This window comes from Stigmatopora nigra, chromosome 7, assembly GCF_051989575.1.
Source record: "Stigmatopora nigra isolate UIUO_SnigA chromosome 7, RoL_Snig_1.1, whole genome shotgun sequence".
NCBI classification, from domain to species: domain Eukaryota; kingdom Metazoa; phylum Chordata; class Actinopteri; order Syngnathiformes; family Syngnathidae; genus Stigmatopora; species Stigmatopora nigra.
The window spans coordinates 2,662,475-2,687,382 of record NC_135514.1 but is presented as its reverse complement, the minus strand read 5'-3'; the positions used below and the strand labels follow the sequence as shown (position 1 = coordinate 2,687,382).

Below are 24,908 nucleotides of genomic sequence, written 5' to 3'. Positions count from 1 at the left end.
CATGCATGTATGTGCATGCATGTATGTGCATGCATGTATGTGCATGCATGTATGTGCATGCATGTATGTGCATGCATGTATGTGCATGCATGTATGTGCATGTATGTGCATGCATGTATGTGCATGCATGTATGTGCATGCATGTATGTGCATGTATGTGCATGTATGTGCATGTATGTGCATGTATGTGCATGTATGTGCATGTATGTGCATGTATGTGCATGTATGTAAATGTATGTAAATGTATGTAAATGTATATATGTATATGTATATGTATCTATGTGCATGTCTGTGCATGTATGTGCATGTATGTGCATGTATGTGCATGCATGTCTGTGCATGTATGTGCATGTATGTGCATGCATGTATGTGCATGTATGTGCATGTATGTGCATGTATGTGCATGTATGTGCATGTATGTGCATGTATGTGCATGTATGTGCATGTATGTGATTTTTTTGAAAAAAAAATACAAATATGTTATTGAAACAACATATTTTACAGTTTTTTTTTTGTTATGACATGAATTTCACTCTCTCTACCCGTATTCTATATGGTGTATTGTATACAGGGGGGTATTTTTTTTTTTTTAGGGCCTTACTAAACATCGTTATTTTAAAAAAAAATCCCTTACTATACTTGGTCATTTCTAAGAAAAAAAAGCCTAACTATACATTGTATAGTAAGGATTTTTATCTTAAAAATGACCAAGTATAGTAATGGAATTTTATTGAAAAATGACCATGTATAGTAAGGATTTTAAATAAAATTACCATGTATAGTAAGGCTTTTTTTCTTAAAAATGACCAAGTATAGTAAAGGATTTTTTCTTAAAAAATGACCATATAAAGTAAGGCTTTTAAAAAATATATCACCACGTATAATGTCTTTGTTTTTAAAATGACCATGTATCATAAGGCTCTTTTTTAAAGACCTTTCTATATATTTGTAGTCAAACCTTCCGATGATGAACAAAATAAAGTGTGACTGATTCGTGGTGTAGAGGTTAACTCGCGTAATTCCCACGTGAGAGGCTGGGGTTCGATTCCCAGATGGGAAACATTTTTCCTTAGTTGTTTCTATAAAGTTGTAGTCAAGACCTTCCATTAATGACAAAAGAAAGTGTGGCCAAATTGTGGCGAAGAGGTTTAGTCACTTGACTACCATGTGGGAGACCTGGGTTCAAATCCCGTTTGGGTCACATTTTCACTTAGTTGTTTCTGTGTTCTTGCAATTAAGACACTCAAATGATTATGAAGGAAAGTGTAGGTACTTGGTGGCGTAGTAGTTAACTCACTCAACTCCTGTCTGGGAGACTTGGGTTCAAATCCCGCTTGGGACACATTTTCACTTAGTTGTTTCTGTGTTCTTGCAATCAAGACACTCAAATGATTACAAAGAAAAGTGTAACCACTTGATAGCGCAGAGGTTAGTGCACTGGACTTCCGTGTGGGAGACCTGGGTTCGAATCCCATTTGGGACACTTTTTCACTTAGTTGTTTCTGTGGATTTCTTGTAAAGACACTCAAATGATTACAAAGAAAAGTGTAGTCACTTGGTTGGCGCAGAGGTTAGATCACAGGACTCCCGCCTGGGAGACCTGGGTTCGATTCCCGCTGCCGTTGTTTGGCTGAAAATACTTGGAAAGAAGAATTGGTAAATGGAACAAGAAGAAGAAGAAGAAGAAGAAAAAAAATGAAAAATCTTTTTAATTTATATTAAACACTTAGTCATACTTTTCAGCAAAAGGTTATATTCCGAACTGCCTTCGGCAGTTCGGAAGAATGTTGGAGGGACCTGTCTGTGCACAAGGCGTTCTCGGGTCGGCCTTCGGCCGACCCTCGACCGCTTGCTTGGTCAGTCAACCGCCGACACCGGGAAGCGAACTCACGTTCTCTCCGTGCAAAGGCGAGTGTGCAACCCACTACACCAACTCGTGCCCCACTTATACATAGGTGTTGAAACGTTTTATCCAAGGAAATGGGGTGAAACACTTAGTCATTTTTTGGACAAAATGCTTCATCCACCACTCAATACTTATTCAGTTCGACACTTAGGCATTTTAACTTATACTTTTAACTGAATATTTGGAAAATCTTTGCCGGCACTGGGAATTGAACCCAGGACCACAGAGGTGGCAGACTGATGACTTAACCACTGGGCCACGACTCTGTGAAAGAAAGCAGTAATACTTATACTTTTATCTCATTCATTTACCTGAATAATATTTGGAAAATCTTTGCAGGCACTGGGATTTGAACCCAGGACCACAGAGGTGGCAGACTGATGACTTAACCACTGGGCCACCACCTGGTGTGAAGGTAGTAATACTTATACTTTTATCTCATTCATTTACCTGAATAATATTGGGAAAATCTTTGCAGGCAGTGGGAATTGAACCAACAACCACAGATGTGGGAAACTGATGACTTAACCACTGGGCCACCAACCTGTGGGAGAAGGTAGTAATACTTATATATATATCTCATTCATTTACCTGAATAATATTGGGAAAATCTTTGCAGGCAGTGGGAATTGAACCAACAACCACAGATGTGGGAAACTGATGACTTAACCACTGGGCCACCAACCTGTGGGAGAAGGTAGTAATACTTATATATATATATATCTCATTCATTTACCTGAATAATATTTGGAAAATCTTTGTAGTCACTGGGATTTGAACCCAGGACCATAGAGGTGGGAGACCAATGATTTAACCACTGGGCCACCACCCTCTGAGATTATCTGGTAGTATCTGCAGCTTTATCTCTTTCATTTACCTGAATAATAGTGGGAAAATATTTGCAGGCACTGGGATTTGAACCCAGGACCACAGAGGTGGGAGACTGATGACTTATCCACTGGGCCACCAACCTCTAAGAAAATTTGGTAGTATCTGCAGTTGTACCTCTTTCATTTACCTGAATAATAGTGGGAAAATCTTTGCAAGCATCAGGACTTGAATCCAGGACCACAGAGGTGGGAGACTGATGACTTAAACACTGATCTATCACCCTCTGAGAGTATGTGGTAGTATCTGCAGTTTTACCTCTTTCATTTACCTAAATAATAGTGGGAAAATCTTTGCAAGCACTAGGACTTGAACCCAAGACCAAAGAGGTGGAAGACTGATGACTGATCCACTGGGCCACCACTCTACAGAATTATGCAGTAGTATTTGTTGTCTTGTCTCTTTCCACTCCCAGATCATACTTAGTACTTTATGGTACCTTCAAGTGGGAAAAGTTAGGTAAGCAGAGTAAAGCAGGATTTGAACCCAGGTCCACAGGGGTGGGAGGCCAATGACTTATTCACTGGACCACAGGTTCCCAAGAGTAAGCAGTAGTATTTATTGTTTTTTCTGTTACAACTACGTATATGCATGTATATGTGTATATGTGTATATGCATGTATATGTGTATATGCATGTATATGTGTATATGTATATATGTATGTGTATATGTATATATATGTGTATATGTATATACGTGTATATGTATATATGTGTATATGTATGTGTATATGTATGTGTATATGTATGTGTATATGTATGTGTATATGTATGTGTATATGTATGTGTATATGTATGTGTATATGTATGTGTATATGTATGTGTATATGTATGTGTATATGTATATGTATTTCATTATTTTATTTACGAACCATCAAGTCTACCTATTTGAGCAATGCATAACACACAATATTAATATTTTATGGCTTTCATTTCTTTCAATAATTCATTGAAATGACAATAACACCAACATAAATCAAAAACTACACAAGCTTGTCACTAGGCTGATAGCAACCATTGAATCCGACAATTATTTCATCACTTTCATTTGCCTCATTATTTTATAGTATCCGCAAATACCACAAGAATTCACTTTACATCATATAATTCGGCCATGATCATGCAGAACACTTTTTATTATAGTGTGATCAATTTATCAATAGATAAGTCAGACATACTCCATAAAGTTATAATGTCAAGATCGCACATCTTCAGCCTCTAGGTTCAAGTACATTAGAATATATTCATGCAGCTATGCTGTGTGTTTCACACCCAGACACAGCGAGAGCTCGTTCTTCTGAATCTTTCCGTCGTTGTTGACATCACAGTGACGCAGCAAAACTGCTCGCAGCTTGTCTAGCTCGGGACCCGTCAGGTTGGGCTGAGGAAGACGGAAAAATAGATTAGATTAGAGTACATATCTTTATTCATCCCGTATTCGGGAAATTTCACTATCACAATAGCAAGAGGGTGAGAATACAGACACAGGAAAATATATTTTAGACATAAATAAATATATAATAGGTAATAAATAGGTTAATATATAAATAAGTGTATAAATGTATATACATACATACACATAGAGGCACACACACACAAAGGAGGAAAAAAATAATTATACCAATGTTAATGTAATATAATTGGGTTGTGCCATTTATTTGGGGGCCAACATATGAAATTTAGTAAAATTTAAAATTCTTAAATGGGTTGAAAACGTGTTTTAATGTGTTATACAATATTTTTATTTTACAGAGCAAAGAAGTCTGGAAATGGACATGGAAACCTGCACACTGACAAGGTAGACTGAAAATGATGATTAACATTTATGTACGAGTCCTACTTTTCCATTTATCACATATCAAACTGATTAGAAAGGACATGTAGGTCTTGCAATTAAATATGTAACGTCGTGATCACCGGCTAACGTGTTTAATTATGTCAAATTAAGGATAAATTGCTTGCTGCTCCAGTGTAGTCATGGAAACCTTGCTTTCCTCTTTGCTTAGATTTCAGTTGAAATTGACACTTTCCGTGTCCATCATTAACATTAAAGAAATAACAGTACTGATAACACCTAAATATTTATGGGCACGCATGGGTAAAGGTAATTTACATATAATATTTTTGTTTCCTTTTTAAGTAGCATAGCACAGTTTAAATGGCTAAACTACCATTTGTGGTTTATTCAATTCGGAATCTTTCATTTTCTCATGCGAGATAATATGACAGAATTGATCTCTAAAATTAAAACACATGAATTTTTTTGAAGTCTCATTGTAAAAAAGTAAACTACTATGTAAGTTTTAGGGCCAAGAAGTATTGTTTTGATATGCTTGGAAAGAAGGGTGGTTGATTGAATAGAGTAGATGGTTATGGGTAGTTATATCTACATACGTTTCACACAGCAAACTGTTTAATTTTTACTCTTATTGATTCCAGGTGATGACATGAAAATTGCAAGAACATAAAATTTACAAAAAAATATTGTTATCTGATGTTACTTGCCAACAAAATAAATGGAACAACCCACTTACACATAAATTAATTCAGTTAATAGTAGTATATAATATTGATACTGTTCTTTTATTGATTTTCATTACTAATTCTATTTATATTATGAGATGAGAAGAGTTGTGGCTGCTCTTATGTGATCTGATGCATTCTTACCCTGACCAATTCCATCATGTCTTTGACAAAGCCATCTACTTCGGCACCCTCCAATGCTCCAGTTTTACTCTAAAAAAGAAAGAAGGCTCTAGTACACAGTATACATCAAATATTTAGCTTTCAGGATGTTCAAATAATTTGAATATATTTTATTGATGGTGATTTATTTCATTGAATTCAATGAGTACCCTGTAAGGGTTATTAAAAAAGGAAATCAATATAATTTGCGCGTGAAAAGCCATTGGCACTCTGAGATTTGCAGAGAATCATACTTACAATGTCATAATGATCGAAAATCTTCTCAAAATCACGCTTCCTCTCATCTTTACTGCCGGCCTACATACACCAACATGATTAAAATGGTTAAAAAAGTAACTTGTGATGAATTTAATGTTTTGAAAAGTGTAACACTTACGTCCAATTGAAACTGAAGCAAAAAATTCTCTTCTAAAGCCAAAATCCTATTTGAGGGAAATATTGTTATCACACGTGTTATGAGGGTATTGACTTTGCAGCTTGAAAGATTTTTGAAAATGCTTTGTTCATATTTTGGTATTTGTATTAAATCAATCAGCAAAATCAATGTAGTACAAATGTATAATGTTGAAATATACTGTAATTTTCATTGTGATATTTGAAAAAGTAATGCATTGCAACCTTTTTATTGTCTCCCAAAGAATAATGTGCTACAAAATTGTGAGCAGGTTTCTATGGCAGCAAAACACTAGACATGAGTCATCTGTTGCTCCCTTTAAAAAAAAAAAAAAAAAGTAAAATACCTGGCCAGGTCGTTCAGATCCAAGCGGCCATCCTTGTTCTTGTCAAAGATTTTCATCTGGCCGCACAAATATTTGAAAATGTTTTATTTTGTGATGTGGTAATCAAGTTATTTTGTCCGTTAAGGCTGAACTGGAATAATTATTTTTCTTTGAGAGGCGGGATTCATACCATTGTGTCGGTGTACTCGTCCAGCTTGTCCGGTGACACATTCCTACCATGCTGCTTGAACAGGTCTTTCAGGAAAGCCTAAAAAAAAAAAGGCTTCAAAATCCCAGACAAATAATCAAGAATATATCACACAATCGAGGCAAAAGAGAGAATTTTTTACATTATATTTTTATAAAGAACGTTTATAGACTACATAGATTGTTTTTAGAATTTCCATTTCAATGTAAAAGTGAGATAATATTCTAAATATACTTTTTTTTGCTTCACAACACATAAACATATTAAAGTGGAAGGACCAGAAATAGCGGCTGAAGCAGTTTTTTCTTGCTTCTGCCTTTTATGCGAGCATTTCTGTGTTACCTTCAGCTCCTGAGCTGAAATGTATCCGCTGCAGTCCACGTCGTATTTCCTCCAGATCTATGTAGGCCGGGACGTCATCACATCAGTTGAACAGGATTTATTAGAGAGGAGAACATCAGGGCAAATGTTACAATAGACCATAACTGTAAATGATCATTATCTTAAAAAAAGGTGGCATATAAAAGTTTTTTAGGAATCAAGTAAATAGTCTATAATCATGCCAGAATTTATTAGAATTTATTGGAATCTGTCGGTCTGGCTGGCTTTATTTGGAGACAGTGAATCATTTGGTCGTTTATACTCAACCGAGGAAGAACATGTTACTATTTTTAAAGCAATTGTTCAAGAAATGGCTTTAAACAAAAAAAACACCTTAAAATATTACGGTTGCCAAGGAAACAGCTTAACTATGTGTTGCATATCCCGTAATTTCTGACAGTGATTTTTTAGAAATGTGCGCCAATCACCTGATCTAACTCAGTCATTTTCAAAATTTAAGATGCTACTTTTTCCACCTGCTTTCAACCCTGCGCCTTATAGTCCAGGGTATGCGACTCTTAGTCCAGTCTACCTACTTTACTGTATTTATGGAATTTTACTTACTAAAGAGGTGCTTGGCATTTAGTTTAAATAACTTATAAGAGCATGTGAACACCAATGAACAAATGCAGTTTTCTTGAAAAATTTGGTGGGTTAAGCTTAAAGTCTGAATGTTACGAACTAAGTAGGTGCCTTATTAGAAATTATTCAAGAACTAACTATATAGGACATTTATAAGTGAGGTCTGCGATTGGCTTGGTTGGCAAGCAGTTCAGGGTGCATCTTAACTCCTGGCTATAGTCAGTTGGGAAAGGCTCCAGCCCCCCCAGTGACACACATGAGTATAAGCAGTACAGATGATGAATGGAAAACAGATTTATCTATAGTTTGTAACTTCTATGTAGTATTTTGTGAGTATGAGCGGTTTTACCTGCATGAAGTCGACGCTATTGTCAAGGGTCGCTTCTCTACGGAAGATTAACAGGAAGTTCTCCTCCTCAGGTAGGATCATGTGAGCCAACTATCAAATAAAAAAAGCAGACGACTCAATGAAACCTTCCATAGGTGGGTAAAAATTTCCAATTGATGTTTTCGTTTCTTTTAAATGTATTTATGTGATGCTGTTCCAACAAGGTAAATGTGAGATGATGCACAAATCGACTCCGACGTTCCTATGGAAATAATTATTGAATTTACTCAAGGGAATGGAAATCTGTTCTCTGACCGACTCAACCTTCTCTCACTCCTCCTGTCTCCTCTTTAATAACATTACTGTATGTCCATTAGTAGATTAAACCTTGGTTGCCGCTATCCATCTTGATGAAATAGGGCTTCTAGCTTTCCACTCTGGACAAACGCAATGCACCAACATGGGTGCCAAATGCATACTCTTAACATGTTGCCTATCAGAGAGGATGCAGAACCTCTAGGTCTGAAAAGCTCACTTCCTTCCTAATTCTCCATGCACGATAGTGCAGTATAATACTTGAAAAGCAACTTCAACTGGAGAAAAAAGCCTGTATTAACCAAGGAAATTGGATTAATCCAATTTAGTATAACAAATATATTTCAATATGTTGTACAGGTAGGTCAGCATGTCCAAGAGTGACCATCCAAAACTAAAATTGAGTAAAACTAGTTATTTTCAAGGAATATATGGCATGCTTCAAATGCAAAAGATAAAAACCTCTTGCTTGACTGGTTCTGCAATTCAGACCTAATGAATAGCATTGATAGACATTGTCATTTTCAAATGTGACTTTAATTAAAGTGGACATTAAATCAAGTGATATGCGAACAGTACTTGACCAGGCATCAATATCAATCACTGAAATCCCGATTTGAAAGCCTGCAGAGCAGAATAAATAGACTGATGTCTGTCTTTGTTATGGAAACAGGAATTAGATAAAAGATGGGAGAAAATGCATTAGGAGAAGATAAATGCTGGGGTTGACTATACTCATAAAAAAAAAGCATATGATGTTGAATTGGTCTGCAAAAAAAATTGGTCATTTTGTTTGTTTTTACCTTAATATTTAGGAAAGATTTTTTTCTTTCAAATATGAAGCATTACATTTTGAGTAGTGCAAATATACACAAGAACGAAGCAAAAACCCATCACATTTTGGTGTTAAAAAGCAATTGAACCAAAATATAAATTTGGTATAGCCACAGTTTTTTCTCAGTAAAAACAGGGTGGTGATGATTTGATGATAAAAAAAGTACCTCTTGGATCTGCAGTTTGCCATCAGCAGAAACATCGTAGGCAGACATGAACCTCTGCTTCAGCCTTTGGACTCGCTCTTCAGTCACTTTGTCCTGCAAAGACTTACATTAGCAGTGATAGGAATATAAAAAATGATCTGTGAACAACTAAACCATTTAACTGTAGAAACGTGGATGTACACCAGGGGAAGCATGACATTTAAGTGAGAACACACAGACTGTAAATTGCACTGGCGCCACATCCATTAAGGAAAGGCTATTGTTTGTCTTCAGGGTAATTCTAATGTCAGGGACAATTTGAAGTTCTCAAAAAAACCCTTTCCTTCATTAAACTGAATGTACTACATATAAGATATGGTGGCCCTGCAAGCTTGCACATCCAAATTTTGATTATTTAAATACCATTAGCACGTTTGAGAAATGTTCATATATGTCCTAATGCCCATTAAACAATATATCTCCTGAAAATTGATTATTTTCTAGGTCCTATCCAAGGATATTCATCCATTCATTCATCCATCCATCCATCCATTCATTCATTCATTCATTCATTCATTCATTCATTCATTCATTCATTCATTCATTCATTCATTCATTCATTCATTCATTCATTCATTCATTCATTCATTCATTCATTCATTCATTCATTCATTCATTCATTTTTTAATTGCTTATCCTCACAAGGGTTATCCCAGCCAACTATGTGCACCAGGAAGGTAACACTCTGGATTGGTGGCCAGCCAGCATTTTGTACATACAATTTTCCATTTAGATTAAAACGTGTGTATTTTTTCATTTTTTTTTTAAATTTAACAAGCATTATTCATAGTGCTTCTAAATCTTGGCCCCATAGAGCATCATGATCTGACAAGTGCAATTGTAAATCTGCATCACTCCACAAAAATAACACTATAACGTTCCAATTGCAAAACTTCCTATTCTCTCTCTCTCTCTCATCTCCATTTTCTGAACCGCTTTATCCCCATAAAAGTGTGGTGGGGTGGGCTGGAGCCAATCCAGTCTTGCATTGCACATTTGTTTTCGGTACAGTACATCAAATGAGTGATATGACTACATTTTAGGGATTGGAAATGAGCTGCAAACCAGATGAGCTTGTACTGGCAAGTAATACTACTTACGTACCTGTGGCCCCAGTATTGTTGTCATGTGACGGAAAAACGCATCCAGCTCTTTGCCTTCAATATAGCCATTGTCTGTTAAAAAGACAGGAGGAAAAATGTACTTTATTTGGATTGGATAACACCCCAAAGTCAAAGCATCTTCTTCATTCGACCTCTTTGCATCTCTGTGACAATAATAACACACAAAAATAATCTAAAAACATTTTTTTTAAATGCAAAATACACCCTATTATCAATATTTTAGTTGTTAAATGTAAAAATGATATGTAAACAGTAATTAGACCCTTAACATCAGACTGAAAATGAAACTATATGTCAATACAAAAGCCTCACCATCTGCATCAAAGTGCTGCCATATTTCCAAGAAACCAGCCGCGTCCAGCTTGGCAAAGTCACTGTCCATTGTAAACACTTTTTTAGACAGAAAGACTTGAGTGGTAGGAAGTGTTTCTCTCTTAAACTCTTCTTTGAATGATAAGTGCTTTCGCCGCAGAAACCGCACCCCTTATGCAATGTGGAAACCGCACGAAACACACGCTCTTTCCTTTTTTAATTAATTTATAGCCATAAAAAAGACGGATTATTGCCATCTAGTGGTTGAGAATTTGAACAAGTATTATTTGACGTATGTAGTTAATACATTCTTCGATTGAATAAAAGATATTGTTTTTTCCCACAAAATATTTTGGCCTATTATGATAAATACTGTAATGAATGGTTTTATTGTCATTATACAAGTATAATGAGATTGAAAGCTTCACCACCAAGTGCACAAATAACAACAACAAATAATATATAATCAATAAATGAATCAAATTTTGTTTGTTGTTGTTATTTGTGCACTTGGTAGCAAACTTTTAATCTCATTATACTTGTATAATGACAATAAAAGCATTCAATACAGTATTTTCTTCCATTTTAATTGCTGGATGGCTTACGCAAACTTATCTCGAAAGCCCCTTTTTAAACTGTATACTGTCTTATTCTTCACATTTGTAAAGAATGCAAATGACATGACAAGTTAACAAATGTATTAATAGGAAAACATTTGACCTGTTGCTCACTTGGTATTGGCATCACATTGAAGTGAAGTGTTGATTATTGTGGCCAGTCTTTCTCCACCTGCAGACAAAATAAGACAAGTCATTTTTATGAATTTAGTAAGACATTAGCTCTTGACAAAAAATATTTAAAATAAAAGCCAGACTGATAAATAACCCAGTTAAAATATTGAAGTAATACACTTAGTGCAATAATAACACTTGGAATTGTTTAAAAAGAAAAATAAAGCCAATTTTAAGTTTGTTTTTAAAAAAGATTCTCTTTATCCTTAGAGGTCAAGCCTCTCACTTTCTGAGCCATTGACTTTACCTATATAAGAGGGGAAAAGAAAATTGCAAATTATGTTCAGTGAAACCTCACAACAGTGATATAATTCATAGATCAGATTGTCATTGAGTAACTAAAGATTATAATGGTTTAAGCTTGTACAATTTTGATGGTTATTCTACAATAAACAAATATTAACCTCCCACAAGCCTACCAGCATTCTCCAAAGTGCAGAGAAGCATCACCTTTCAAGTGGGCAACCTGTGAGGAAAATCACCAGGACATGGGCCTGATGTATGAAAAAAAAAAAAGCAAAACATTAATAAAGATTGGAGATTCAATAGATAGGCTTAGTTGGTTTCTTTTTTGGAACTCGTTTTACCTTGATCTGGCCAGTCCACTCTCCTGTGACCAAGGGAGAGCTGCATGTTGATGCTAAACAGGGAAAACTTGCAGGGGGAAAAAAGCAAAAGTAATCAGTTATGAGACTACAGAATCAAAAGGCTTTGATAGGCTTAGGTTTTTTTTTTTTTTTTTTTTGGGGTACTCGTTTTACCTTGATCTGTCCCCAGTCTGCGCTCCTGTAACCTCAAGGGTGTAAAAGTTCTGGGCACACAGGTAGAGCTGCATCTTGATGCTAAAAAGAGAAAACTTAATTTAACCAAGCTATTTGGGAGTTGCCCAAACAATTATTACAGGAAAGCAAAATCTTACATTATTTTTGTGAAACAGAACAATTACAAATTGGAAACGGGTGATTAGCACTTGTATTTAAAACTATCATTACATACAACACACCAGGAAATAAGTCATGTCATTTTTGGGTGAGCCTTTTGTGTCAGTTGCAGCTGCAATAAAGATTTTTTAGCCATAAAATAGTTATTGAGGGTGAGATTGATTCATTTATATATATTAAACACATTGTAAGCTTGTAAAAAGATTTTAATCAACGCTATAACTGACATGGACACCAGACAGCAGAACAATGAAAGTAACGCAATAATCTCAAAACTCAATTGAGACAGAGGATGTGCAAACAGGTCTTCAGATTAATTTAACAGTTAGGAATTACTCTGTTTGAAATCAATGTTAAGATTTACTACACATCAGAACAAATGCATACATAAAGAGAAATTGCGTCATAAACGAAATGAACATTTGAGTTAGAATGTAGTGGACCTTCTACCAAACCCTTACAAGCAACACGTGTACCCATACAAAGACCTGCCATGTGCAAAAAAAAAAGTCACAGTGTCCATATTACATGTGCATGTATTATATATTGCAGATGTAAGTTTTGAGGGACATACGTGTATTTACAGTACAGTGCTCGTCATGCAGTCTCACACACATTCAACTCACTCAGGAGTTATTTGATATTTTTGCCAAAGTCACAAAGCCAGCAGCAGCAAATGTGCCATGGTGACTTAACATCTTTTCAGACCTGAAAAAATAAATTAAATTGCCCTTAGGCAGGTGAAATTATGTACAAGAGGAAGATTATTTGCATGATTAGAGTTTAAGAAGCCCCCCCACCCCCACAAAAAAAACAAGGAAAGCACCACTGGAGAAATGTGCAACAGTCCTTTTAGCCTTCACTAGGCAATTGTGCTTCACCCCAGTTGGCTTATTCTTTAAATTCTGCAAGTTGTAGCAATCCAAATTGGATTTCACGATTTCCACTGCATTTTGCAGCACATGCAATGACAGGAAGCAGCTGTGAAGCTGTGTAAAAATAATGTCTTGTTCTTTAAGAGATTTTGTGCTCTCAAGGTAAGCATTCAGAAGGTCAAAAAGCCCCCGCAGTTCATTCCTTTGTCACACTTCCCATTCAAGTCAATTTAGGTTGAGAGCCCTCACTTTAAAACAATTTGGAAGCATACAGATGAGTGACATTGGATGGAATTAATGTGTGTCGAAACCCAAAAGTTAAGAAGGACAACTGGACAAAAAGTGGCATGCAACACAACACTAACTAAGAATCACATGACTTTGTTTCCTATACATATTAAGACGTATCCCCTGCAGTTAAAGGGTGAAATTATTTTTAGGCAAATTTAACAGTGCTGAAGTCCTTGTTGATTGAAAAAGCTCAAAAGTGAAACCCCAAGTTCTCAAAGTGTGTTCGAAAAGGTTGCGAGTAAAAACCAGCCGAGTGAAGACTGATCCATAGATAAAAGCTACATTAGTGTGATGTGATGAATGGAAAAGCTCAGCTTCAACCTGTACTATCCTGTAAAAAAGTTGAGTTGCATAATTGATCTAGAAACATATTTTCACACATTTAAACGTAGAGAAAAAAAATTGGACCGAACGAAAATGGCAACTACAGTACAACGAAAGTGGTAGGCATTGTTTATAATCTTTTTCAGTTTACTTGCCGGAAAAGCTACTGCAAAACATGAAATCACATGAAATGATTGTTATTTCAGAGCCTCACTTTTGTGTTCCGTGTCATTACCTTCCTTTCCAATGGAAGCATTTCCTGACTCTTCTTTTGTGTTTTTATGTCAGGTCATGCCATGAATTGCCATTAGGTTAATTGCTTTAAATCTAAGGAACACTGCCAATTACTGAGTTTGAATAGATATTTAAGTAGCAAAAAAGATGGAAGCTCTCATTGCAATTTGGTTTAGTAGGTGTCAACAAAAAGCGTGAGAGAAAAATATTTAGCGAAGACATAACCATGTTACATTTTGTTAACTGTTACCAGGTACGACATCATTTGTACTCTTAAGTGTACAACTGAAAAAAAACAAATTATTCGTTTTAACTGCCCATTCAGTCATTTTCAAATGAAAACACATGGGTTGATTTTACCGTTAAATATGATTAATTCATATTAAAATAATTTCTTTATCAGGGTCTTCCCCAGAATTGGACGTTTTTTTGCTTGTTTTGTCCTTGTCTGGATTTGGAGACGACCCCTTGGCCTTGGGCGGGCTTTGGTTGTCGGAGTTAGTGCGCCGATGGCTGGAGCGTTGACTTGGGTCGGACACGGATGTTTTCCTCCCTGAAAATGAGGATTAAAAGAGTAAAAATGTTTAATGGAGAACAGTAAGGCAGTGTTGATAATAATTGTGAATTAAAGAAACCTTCAGGGTTTACCGCTTCATTCAAGAATTAAGATTTTGTATTAGTTTTAAACCCTTGCAATGCACTAATATAATTCATTCGTGAATGAACAAAGGTTCATTGAACGCTTCGACTCAAAATTGATTTAATGTTTCCGCGTTATCAATGAAAACGAGCATTCACAGTTTGAAGGGATTGGACGCCTTTCAATGATTATAGAATGTGATCAATACAATGGAAACAAGACCCTCTTGTGTTACTTGTTGTATTATTAATAGCATTTTTATCTACAATGTAATAATTCATAAATATTTTTTTAATCAATAATATAAGTGATTAAAAAATACAAATGAAAAAATGTGCAATATTTTGTCCACTGCTCAGACAACTGTCCCTGAAAGAGTAAAAAATGATTGTAAATATATATATTTATAATTATATATATTGTAAATAATATGATGCAGATGTCAGACCTCTGGACTAGACTGTAATTTTCTGTAGTTTTAACTTAACGCAATTATTTTAAACAAATATTTTAAAACTATTACTACTACCACCACTACTAATACTGAGTCTATAGAAAACAATTGTTCGAACAGCCGACACCTTCACAATGGAAAATATTTGTTAAATTGTCATATTGATGAAAAATGTCACTGGGAACAAAAGAGCAGTAGAATTACTTATGGGCTCGATTATGAGAGACGACAGACAGTTGTCACGTGATGCTTAAAAGGGTTGGACGCACGGACGTTCCTTACCTTCCTGAGCAGTTTTACTTGCAGAAGCTCCCAGTGGAAGACTGTTGTGGCCCTCCTTGTCTTTTTCAGGTACGATCTTCTTCAGTGTTGGGAGAGCATTCAATTTAGGAGACACCGTTCCACCGTTGGGGGCATCTGAGCACTCATCTATTTAACATCCAGGTGAGAAAAGATGAAATCATGATGACACAAATCAAAGAGTCCGTGGTGGTACCTGTGCTCCGACTGCTGTTGCTCCTTGGCTTCTGAGGCAGGGACGGCCGGGAAGACAGGGCGGGTTTAGCTCCCAGGGGGACTGCTGGTTTAGGACTCACAGGCCCCCCGGGAGAACTCGAGGAGGACGGAGCCCGGGGACGAGGAGCGGGATCTGGCTTTGTTTCAACACGAGCTGGGGTCTTCTCTGGAGAATCTTTGAGGGAAAAATTGGTCACCGTATGTAAAAGCTTTAACCTGAGAATAGCTGAGTTTGCCAAACACAAATGATACCATTTTATAACACAATCAATTAGCAATCAAAGAGATAATATTTGATAACCATTTTAATTAGCTTGGCAAACTCAAATCCAGTATACGAGATGTGCTGAAAACAAATTATAGATAGATGAAACCTCATAGACAAAAAGCTTTTCATTTTTTTTTATAGATAGAGGTGAATGGTTTAGAAACACAGTTGGGAGAAATCACAACATGTGCAAATATTGTTAATACAGTACACAGTGAAGTACTATGGAGAAGTGTCTTTGTTGTTATTGTGATTTCATTCATTATCTAACGCAGTGTTACTATTGTTACCTTATGTGATTGCGTGGATATACACTTAAATAAATATACTTTTACCAAAGAAGGTTAAAACAGTGGTCTTGCTGACATTAAAAGTTATTGTGTACTTTCACATTTGTATTAACATGTTTTCATTGAAGACTGATTGTGATTCTTAGATACAAAAAATTGACAAATATGAAGTATTATTAACTCACCTGTGACACTGCTGTCAGGTCTGTCAGGGCTAGAGGACTGCAACACACAGATATTATTTATTATAAAATGTATATAAAGTGAGCTACTTATATGAAAGCCAAAAATTAAGTTCATTGTTTTTTATTGTAAATTTGGCGCAAATATTAATTGCACAGGCGGCATGGTGGTTGAGTGGATAGCATGTCCGCGTCACACTTTTGAGTTCAAAGGTTCATTCTCAGGCTCTGGCTATTCTGAGTGGAGTTTGCAAGTCTGCATTGCTTTTCTCCCATGTAGCAAAACCATGAATGGTCAGCTGATTGAACACTCTAAATTGTAAATAACATCACAGAATATGAATGAATCAATCAAAATAATTTGACACTGTTCAGAAACTTAACATTTCAGAACTAAAGTACTAAATATTAAAATGAGATCTTTGTAATCTGTTATCACACAGTTCAGTAATGTCAGGCGACCCAGACATTTCCACACTTATGCTTGAGTGTGTTCCCCTGCTTTACATTTCATGATGACAAGCAGGGGGGGCCCAGCTTCACATTATCCTTTCAAAACAACAAACCTTTCCTTCATCTTTTTTTGTAATCTTTACCTTATATGCTCTCCTTTCCTGCTTGGCTTTCATCTCCGCCAGGAGCCCGCCACCCATCATCTGCATTACTGGGTACCGCCGGCCCCCCTGCGGACTGCCTCGGCCGTCGGAGCCCTCCCACGGCTCGTCTATAGAGTCGGGCGTCCTCAGCTCCTCCGAACGTTCTGAGCCACTGCTGTAATCTCCAGGCTGTGAGCGACTGGATGAATCCCTTGGAGATGATGAGAAAATGTTTCATCAAAAACACCGCTGTAATATGGATGCATACAAACCCGGAATATAAATGTACCTGGATTTTGGCTCTGGTGGTGGACTCTTTACCAATGACTTTGGAGAGGAGGGTTCCTCAGCAATGCTGGAAACTGACACCAAAGACCCCGAAGATGTTTGGGTTACCGGATTTTTCTCAGATTTCTCTGACTTGTCTGATTTATCTGATTTGGATGAGCGTTTGATTAAGTTGAGGAAGCCTCCTTTGCTCTTCTTTTTCTCCCCATCATGAGATTCAGAGCTTTTCATGGAACGTCTGAGGAGTATACGATCCAACATTTAAGCAAAAGCTCAACCTTGAAAAGAAGCTCAACATGTCTTACTTTGAATCCATCTTGGTAACTTTTTTGGAGAAAAATTCATCCACCCCCTCATCCACCCTTCCCATGAGGCCATTGTGCTCCCCGTCGTGATGTGCGGTGCCGCTCGTTTGCTTTAAAAACAACAACAACAACAACAACAACAACAAAAAAGGCCATTTGATTTCACTTTTTATAATTATTTTTCACTTAAACGAGTTATACTCACTCACCGGCATTTTGTTGGAGTGCATTTTCTTGTTTCGGCGGGGTCTAAGTTTAGTGAAGTGTTGCAGTTTCTTCTCTTCCTCGGACGGAAGCTCTAATATCCCTCCTGTATGACGCTGATCCCCTTTTTGTAAGTGTCTAGAAGGAGCTGGAGTATGTGATGGTGGCGGTGTGTCCTCAACATGCACTGGCACATCCTCCAGTGCCTTGTCCAGGTCAAATTCCATCTCTATTGATTGTTTTGGGGGACTAAGTTTAACAATGGGGACACATACACTTTATGCATGACTCATAAGACGACTGCAAGCATCTTACCAAAGGCACGGGACACAGGTCTCAACATTCTACTGTGAATGCTTTTCCTCTTTGTCTTTGGTGTCATCTGAAACATTAAAAAAACATATGTACAAATAAACATTGATTGCTTAGTGATTATTAAAATATTTCATTAATTTTCCATACACCTTATCCTCACAAGGGCATGTTGTGCCGGATCCTATACTAGCAAACTATGGGCTCCAGGTATTTGAGACCCTAAACTGGTGGGCAGCCAATTGCAGGGCACAAGGAGGCAGACAGACAAATGCGTTCACACTCGTACCTGGGGGCAATTTAGAGTGTTCAACTTGCCGACCATACATGTTTTGGGGATATGGGAGGAAAGCAGAGTACCTGGAAAAAAAACCCACAAGACCCAGGGAGAACATGCAAACTCCACACAGGGATGTCAAAACCTGGAATTGAGCCTCAATCTCCGAACTGTGAGGTCGACATGAAAACCACTTGCACGCCCTATTATTATGTATAATAATATGAATGTATTAATTAAGCTGTTAAGGGAAAGGCAACACCTATAAATAGCCTATTTAAAAGACAATTGCTCAAAGTATTTAAGTAAGAAAATAGCACATTTTTAGAGATCAGAATGAACAAAATAATGATTAAACAATATGACACTTATGAGTGCAGCCATTGAGGATTATGAGGTCAATATATGCTCGGATTGGACATGGATATTGATCGACTTGAACACACTTATAAAAAGTTAAAAAGAAAAAAAAGGCACACACTTTATAATTGCTATCTTTCTACATTTGGCAAGACGAGGCCCATTTTCCTTTTTGAGTCAGCCTACTTAGTGCAGCCATTTCTTAGTAAGTCCTTGTATTCAATGAACACTGATTGATTGATTTATTAGATAAAGGATAGCACATATTAATGGGAATTATGACTTATGGCGATTTTCTTCTCTATTACACTTCAGAAAAATGAAATTGTTTGTTTGTTATTTGTTAAATAAGATAATTTCCAGTCAGATAGATGCCCCTAATCAAGGTGTTGTCGTTCCCCTAAAATGTGATTGAAGGGAGGAACTATTAAATACAATTTTATCACTCCACAAACATACTGTATGAGAGAACGCATATACTTCATACAGTGTTCCATGAAACTGTATTTTCCCCTTTTCAAATTCATTATTTTTGCACAGTTGTAGCACACATTTTTAAGGTAATCAAAGAAATGAAACATTATAACCACATTATACATAAAATGCAGTTTTCAAATGGCAATTTGATATACTATATATATTGCTAAACTTGATGGATAAGTGCAAAGGTGCAAGGTTACAAATCAATTTGCATTGTGGGTTTTCTCGTCAGAGCAAGAGGCTTGTTAACCATTTTTTTTAACACTGCACCACCACGGTTTTATCCATTTAAACAGGGAAAAACATCCATAGCTTCACATACAAACCAATGTGTTTTATGTGGCTGGGGGATATACGACTAAAACAATAATGCATCAACGAAGTAGCACAGATAAATACTTCCAGCTTACGATTCAAAAGAGCGTAGTATTGTAGATTGTGTTTAAAGACGGGCATAAACACTTTTGGCACTACAAATATTTGCCACAAATGGGAGCAGGCATTTGCGATGAGAGATGACAAGGACCAACCGCAATTACTTACAGTGGTGCAGCAAAATGTCTCCATGGAGCAAATGAGCGAGAAAAGGATGAGCAGAGAGTAATGAAGAAAAAGACAGCAAAGCCAAAAAAAAGGCATACTGGAAGGAAATTGAGGCTTAAAGCCCTGATGGCAATGAGCTAAGAAAAGACACTTGATAAAGACAGGACAAGAATAAAGAACAAGACATTTATAGAAAAGGGCAAGAGAAGCGAATACAGTAATACCTCGACATACAAGCAATTTGAGATACGAGCAAAATTTTGAGCAAATATTTATCTTGAAATCTGTCTAATTCTAGAACTATTAAACACATTTTAGTACTATTAAATAACTAGTTATTTGTTACTTTGTTAATAGATGGCGAATCAGAACGAATAAAAATCTTTTTCTAATCCAACATCCAGTTTTTGGTGTTTTTTAATAGTGTTGGAACAAATTAATACGTTTTTAATTCATTTCTATGGAAAACGATCATTTGAGTTAAGAGGAATTCGACATACGAGCTCAGTCCCGGAACACATTCAGCTCGTATCTCGAGGTACCACTGTACAACATTATTATGACTGCAACTTGTTCTCTCCCCTCATTCATTCACATGAATGACATGTAATAAAATAATATAATTAAGATAACACATTAGCTCTTTCCCTACCATGCATGACTCCAATTCGTCCAGCCGCTCGCCTTCCAAGATCTCGGTGGATGCCCTTTTAGGAATCCTTTCCTCGGGAATGTCCAAGTCGACTGACTCTTGTTGTACCAAGGGTCGTCCTCTGCACACTAAGTGGTCTGCCTAATAGAGGGCAGTGATAAAAGCAGAAGACAGAAATTAGTTTAAGTATAGATGAAAAAAAAAATGCAGGGTTGAGTACATGAAAGAAAAAAGGAAACCAATGAGTTACAAGCAGCCAGAATTGTGATCGATTTACGCACCAAAGTGTGTTGTGAGGTGGAAAGAGCCTCCAATATCTCATCAACAATACGATCAGACAGGAAGGAGGCAAGACTCAGCTTCACCTCACTGGACAAAAATTATGAACTTATTTTACATCAACATTTAAAAACAAACTGCAGTTGTAAAAACACATACCTAATTTTGTTGAGGATGTCAATACCAGACTGCTCTAAGAGAGCTTTGGTGACAAAACTCTTGGAAACCACCATCTTGGTTGCGCTGGCCTTCATGAGATCTGTGCGTAGGTTACTCCTTTTCATCACATGGGGACACAGAGACTCTGCTGTGTCCATCATAGACTCCAACAGGCTCTGAAAAGATCGAGTAGAAAATGAAGTCCAAACAATTTCCAGATGATTTACTGGTATAAATCATTAGCTACACCAACAACTAAAGCAAATTTCTAATTTGACAAAATATTTTGGATATGCACGCATAACCCACGTGAGACTAGTGTTTAGAATGCATCCTCTAGTTCAAATTTTGAATGTTAACATGCATATTCAGTTGAGTGAAGGTGTGAAATGAATGTTTTAATCATTGTTTGCAGTATGGCTTGAGGCCAGGTTTGTGTACCGTAGCTGCCTCTTAAACGCCATCTCATCCATGAACGGAATGAGGATGAACTCAAAAGCAAATTGATGCATTTGATCACTTGAAATTAATATTCATTACAATCAAAAATAGGCATAGTCATCTTTGCTGGGGCATCATTTTTCATATTGAAGATGAATTGAAATACTTTTGAACACAGATGGTTGAAAAAATAAATTTCAATTTTATTATTTATAAATGGAAGATATGACTAAATGTAATGTTGCACATGCAAAGAATATTGCACGAATATTTGTGTTTCGTTGCATTTACATTTTGAATATTGTCTCTAGGTGGCGCCAAGACCACGGTTTTCTTCTGCCAGTGTACAGAATATAGTCTTTCATGTGCAGGATTTAAATGGGAAAGTTTGTGTTGGATAGAACAGCTTTTTCTCCGACCGAAAACTGTCTCTGGCATTCTATAGATTTGGTTCCAAATGTATGTTGTTATGTATGGAAGTGAAAAAATCTTCGCATGTACCTGCAGCTGTTGGTCCATGACAGAAGTCACCTCGCCTGCCATTGACTCCAATTTTTCCTGAATGGGTCCTACTGAAGCACGATGCACCTCCTCTCGAGAGGCAGAGCCCAGGTGGTACAGATGAGGAAGAAGCTGTGAGCAATTAGAAATGATGATGAAACAATTACTGTATTTTTTGGGCTATCAGTCACACTTTTTTCCTAGTTTGACTGGGCCTATAACTAATACTCAAGTGTGAGGTATTTGTGATTTTTTTTTCTGTATGACCACCGAAAGCCTGTTATTCAGTTTTGTTTTTCAGGCTCTGGATATTTGAAAAACTGTTGTGTTAACAGTGACTAATACTCCAGTGCGACATGTTTTTTTCTCCATACCACTGAAAGACTGTTATTAAAAAAAAATTGTGCTGTAGTTATTTGAAAAAAATGTATATTAACAGAGGGATATTCAGCCAGTTGTTCTCCATTTGTCTATTGTTACTTAACATATACGTTTGTTCTTGGGTTTTGATAAAATAAAGATTTTCCCTTACAAAAATGCAATTTTACTATAATCCACAATGGTTTATATAATTTCCCCCCTCTTTGGCTGATACGATTTAGAGTTTGAAAAATAGGTTAGAGATAAAATATAAACTAGTAAATAGAGAAGGCACTTGATAATCTTTTCTTCTTTTTTCACCGTTTTTGAGTTTCTTGCATCTTTGATGAGGCTTTCAGCCGATTTAACATCTTCAAGGATAACGTCAGTCTCTGAGTTCCTCAAAGAGTTCAGGTGGTCTTGTACCTTCACACAAATCCGATCCATCATCTAGATAACAGAAAGTGGCACAATAAAGAACAATCAAGACATTTTAAAAGATATGTATAAAATGGTTATTACATTAAAAATGTTTGTGATGTATGTGTGATGACAAACCTGCTGTGTGGTTGTGGTTACAATACCCTGTTGAAGGCGATAGGCCTGCTCTTGTTGGTATTTCCTGGTTTCATGATTTCTGTAAAGATAGTTTTCAATCTGCGGAGGAAGCAGAAATACATCACGACGTGAATAATGTGTTAGTTATACTCGATTAAACAATGTGTATCCATCCGTCCGTTCTGTTCAAAGGATCTCAGTGATAGTCCTACTTCTTACTTTTTCATTTCTGTCAGCATTACTCCACGGTAAAACAAACGAAACACGTTGTGACTGGTGAAACTAATGGGGTTTGTTCCAATACCTTGAGCAAGGCGTCCTCTGTCTTTTCTGGACTCGCCTTCAAAGCCTGAGAGGCATCAATGATGGGGATGGGCATGAAACGGATAGTGAAGTTCCTTTTGGGCAGAAAGCCAGAAGACATCATTGAAATGACATAAGCATGGAAAGCAATTAGAAACAACTATTAAGTTGGAACGAGTGTCAACAGACAAGGCAGTTAAACATCTATATAAAACATGGACATATTCTAAATAAATATTCACACAGTACATTGCTATGCGAGCGTTTGCATGCAATTTTCAGTCACATAGTGTTGGCTTCTAAGTTTTGCTGTGTCATTATTAGCAATGTGGTGGACATATACTGGGAAGGTTTCAAATTCATGTTTGCAGACAACCACAATGTATCTCATGGGACTTATTCGGGGATTTTCTCATGCATTCCAAATTAGAAGTGAATGAAAACGCATTTCAAATGAAGTTGTAACTATAATTTCGGGACAATGATTGTTTATCTTTGGGAAAATAAAAAATATAATAACATCCGATTCTGGGCCTCATTTAGAATATAAATTTCTTTGTAAAGCAAATTTAATTAAGGGTTAGTTATGAAAAGATAACTATATCTCTGTCTGTGTGCAGTTTTAAACCTGTGTACTATATTGAAGCCAAAACTCCAACTTAACTAGTACACAAAAAGCAAAAGAGAGGCTGAATAAACATGTAGTATATCGTATAAACCCTACACCCTTACAACAAGATTACATTTCAATCATTTATCTAAAACCATAACAAAAAAAGTGTAGTTCATCCTGCATTCTTGAGCAAAATTCCTAATTATAAATACGGCTTTCTTCTCCAGAAATTTGACTTGTTTTATTTATTTATGAAACCCCAACGATAAAATCAAAGTAGGGATGGTTAAAAAAATACATCTAAATTGTATTATTTATTAATGGATATAATTAAATGAATGAACATGATGCACAAGTAAAAAATATTGCACAAATATTTCTTATACAGCATGCAAAACAGAACGATGTGATCAAATTAGGGATGAAGTAGTGTGGCAGCTAAAAATGTATTTCTTAAATATATACCGTGCAAATCAAATCAAATATTTCTAAACTTGACGGATGTTTAATAATTCAATTAATGTTAAAAGCCGTGTTTGCATGTGAAGAAAACTAAATATCTTAAATTGGATTTGATCATAAGACTGTTATATTATGAAAAAAAAGAGAACAGCAGGGAAATGAGAAAATTGCTCACACACAGAAAAGGCAGAGAAAGGCCTTTTTAAAATCTAAAATAGCGTGACAGGGTCAAGGGCGCTGTAGATTGAGTGATCTGTGCTAAAAAGAAGGAAATGCTAAGGAAAGCAAAAGTCATAGATAGACAGCTGCATCCCAGAAGAAGATTTAGATAAAAGTTCACTAGGCCAGAAGTCAATCATTCTCAGCCCAAAAAAAATAATCTTGATGAATTCCATCTCAAGCATGACACAACCTCATTTCTCTGTGACTCTAAAACTGCAACATTTCCTCATTTCTTTTGACCTTTTCATTGTCCCTTTAATCTAAATGTAACATATTGCCTGACACAAACAAACAATGCAATAACAACAAAACAACTATATGCATAAATTACCGTATTTTCACGACTATAAAGGCGCACCGCATTATAAGGCGCACCCTCAATGAATGACATTTTTCCATATATAACGCGCACTATATTATAAGGCGCACTGTCTATTTTGGAGAACATGTAAGACTTTTAAGTGCGCCTTATAGTCGTGAAAATACGGTAATTGCTATTGACTTCCGGGTATGAAGCACTCACTACACAGTCACCTCTAGAGCCAGCCATTGTTGATGTTTTGGATTTTTTTTGTATAAAATCTTGCAGTGGGGGAGGAGCTATATGATGGAAGATTTTGTAAACTAAGATGGTATCTGCATATTTAGCAGTATTGTTTCAGTTCAGGCGTTTGGGTT

The 24,908-nt window shown here is 36.4% G+C and overlaps 2 protein-coding genes across 3 annotated transcripts in view; both read right to left on the bottom strand.

Annotated features, from left to right (window-relative positions):
- Positions 1-3,898: 3,898 nt before the first annotated feature.
- Positions 3,899-10,712, bottom strand: scgn (secretagogin, EF-hand calcium binding protein). Its single transcript, XM_077721852.1, has 11 exons — positions 10,510-10,712; positions 10,178-10,248; positions 9,035-9,127; positions 7,740-7,829; positions 6,770-6,826; positions 6,410-6,487; positions 6,241-6,296; positions 5,877-5,922; positions 5,738-5,797; positions 5,462-5,530; positions 3,899-4,175 (listed from the first exon to the last, which is right to left on the bottom strand). The coding sequence occupies exons 1-11, from the start codon at positions 10,577-10,579 to the stop codon at positions 4,047-4,049; spliced, it is 819 nt and encodes a 272-aa protein (XP_077577978.1). The 5' UTR covers positions 10,580-10,712; the 3' UTR covers positions 3,899-4,046.
- Positions 10,713-12,220: 1,508 nt separating this feature from the next.
- Positions 12,221-24,908, bottom strand: part of LOC144199177 (F-actin-uncapping protein LRRC16A-like) — a 43,630-nt gene continuing 30,942 nt past the window's right edge. The window contains exons 23-39 of one of the 2 annotated variants that reach the window (XM_077720636.1): positions 22,935-23,028; positions 22,631-22,729; positions 22,394-22,522; positions 21,713-21,844; positions 20,771-20,946; positions 20,614-20,701; positions 20,333-20,473; positions 19,681-19,698; positions 18,024-18,090; positions 17,714-17,937; positions 17,505-17,614; positions 17,201-17,437; positions 16,912-17,122; positions 16,319-16,355; positions 15,556-15,750; positions 15,342-15,488; positions 12,221-14,518 (exon numbers count right to left, since the gene is read on the bottom strand). In XM_077720636.1, the coding sequence (XP_077576762.1) occupies positions 14,343-14,518; positions 15,342-15,488; positions 15,556-15,750; positions 16,319-16,355; positions 16,912-17,122; positions 17,201-17,437; positions 17,505-17,614; positions 17,714-17,937; positions 18,024-18,090; positions 19,681-19,698; positions 20,333-20,473; positions 20,614-20,701; positions 20,771-20,946; positions 21,713-21,844; positions 22,394-22,522; positions 22,631-22,729; positions 22,935-23,028 (2,281 nt within the window). In that variant the 3' untranslated portion in view covers positions 12,221-14,342. The remainder of the gene's footprint in view (positions 14,519-15,341; positions 15,489-15,555; positions 15,751-16,318; positions 16,356-16,911; positions 17,123-17,200; positions 17,438-17,504; positions 17,615-17,713; positions 17,938-18,023; positions 18,091-19,680; positions 19,699-20,332; positions 20,474-20,613; positions 20,702-20,770; positions 20,947-21,712; positions 21,845-22,393; positions 22,523-22,630; positions 22,730-22,934; positions 23,029-24,908) is intronic. The other variant, XM_077720637.1, reaches the window with a different exon arrangement.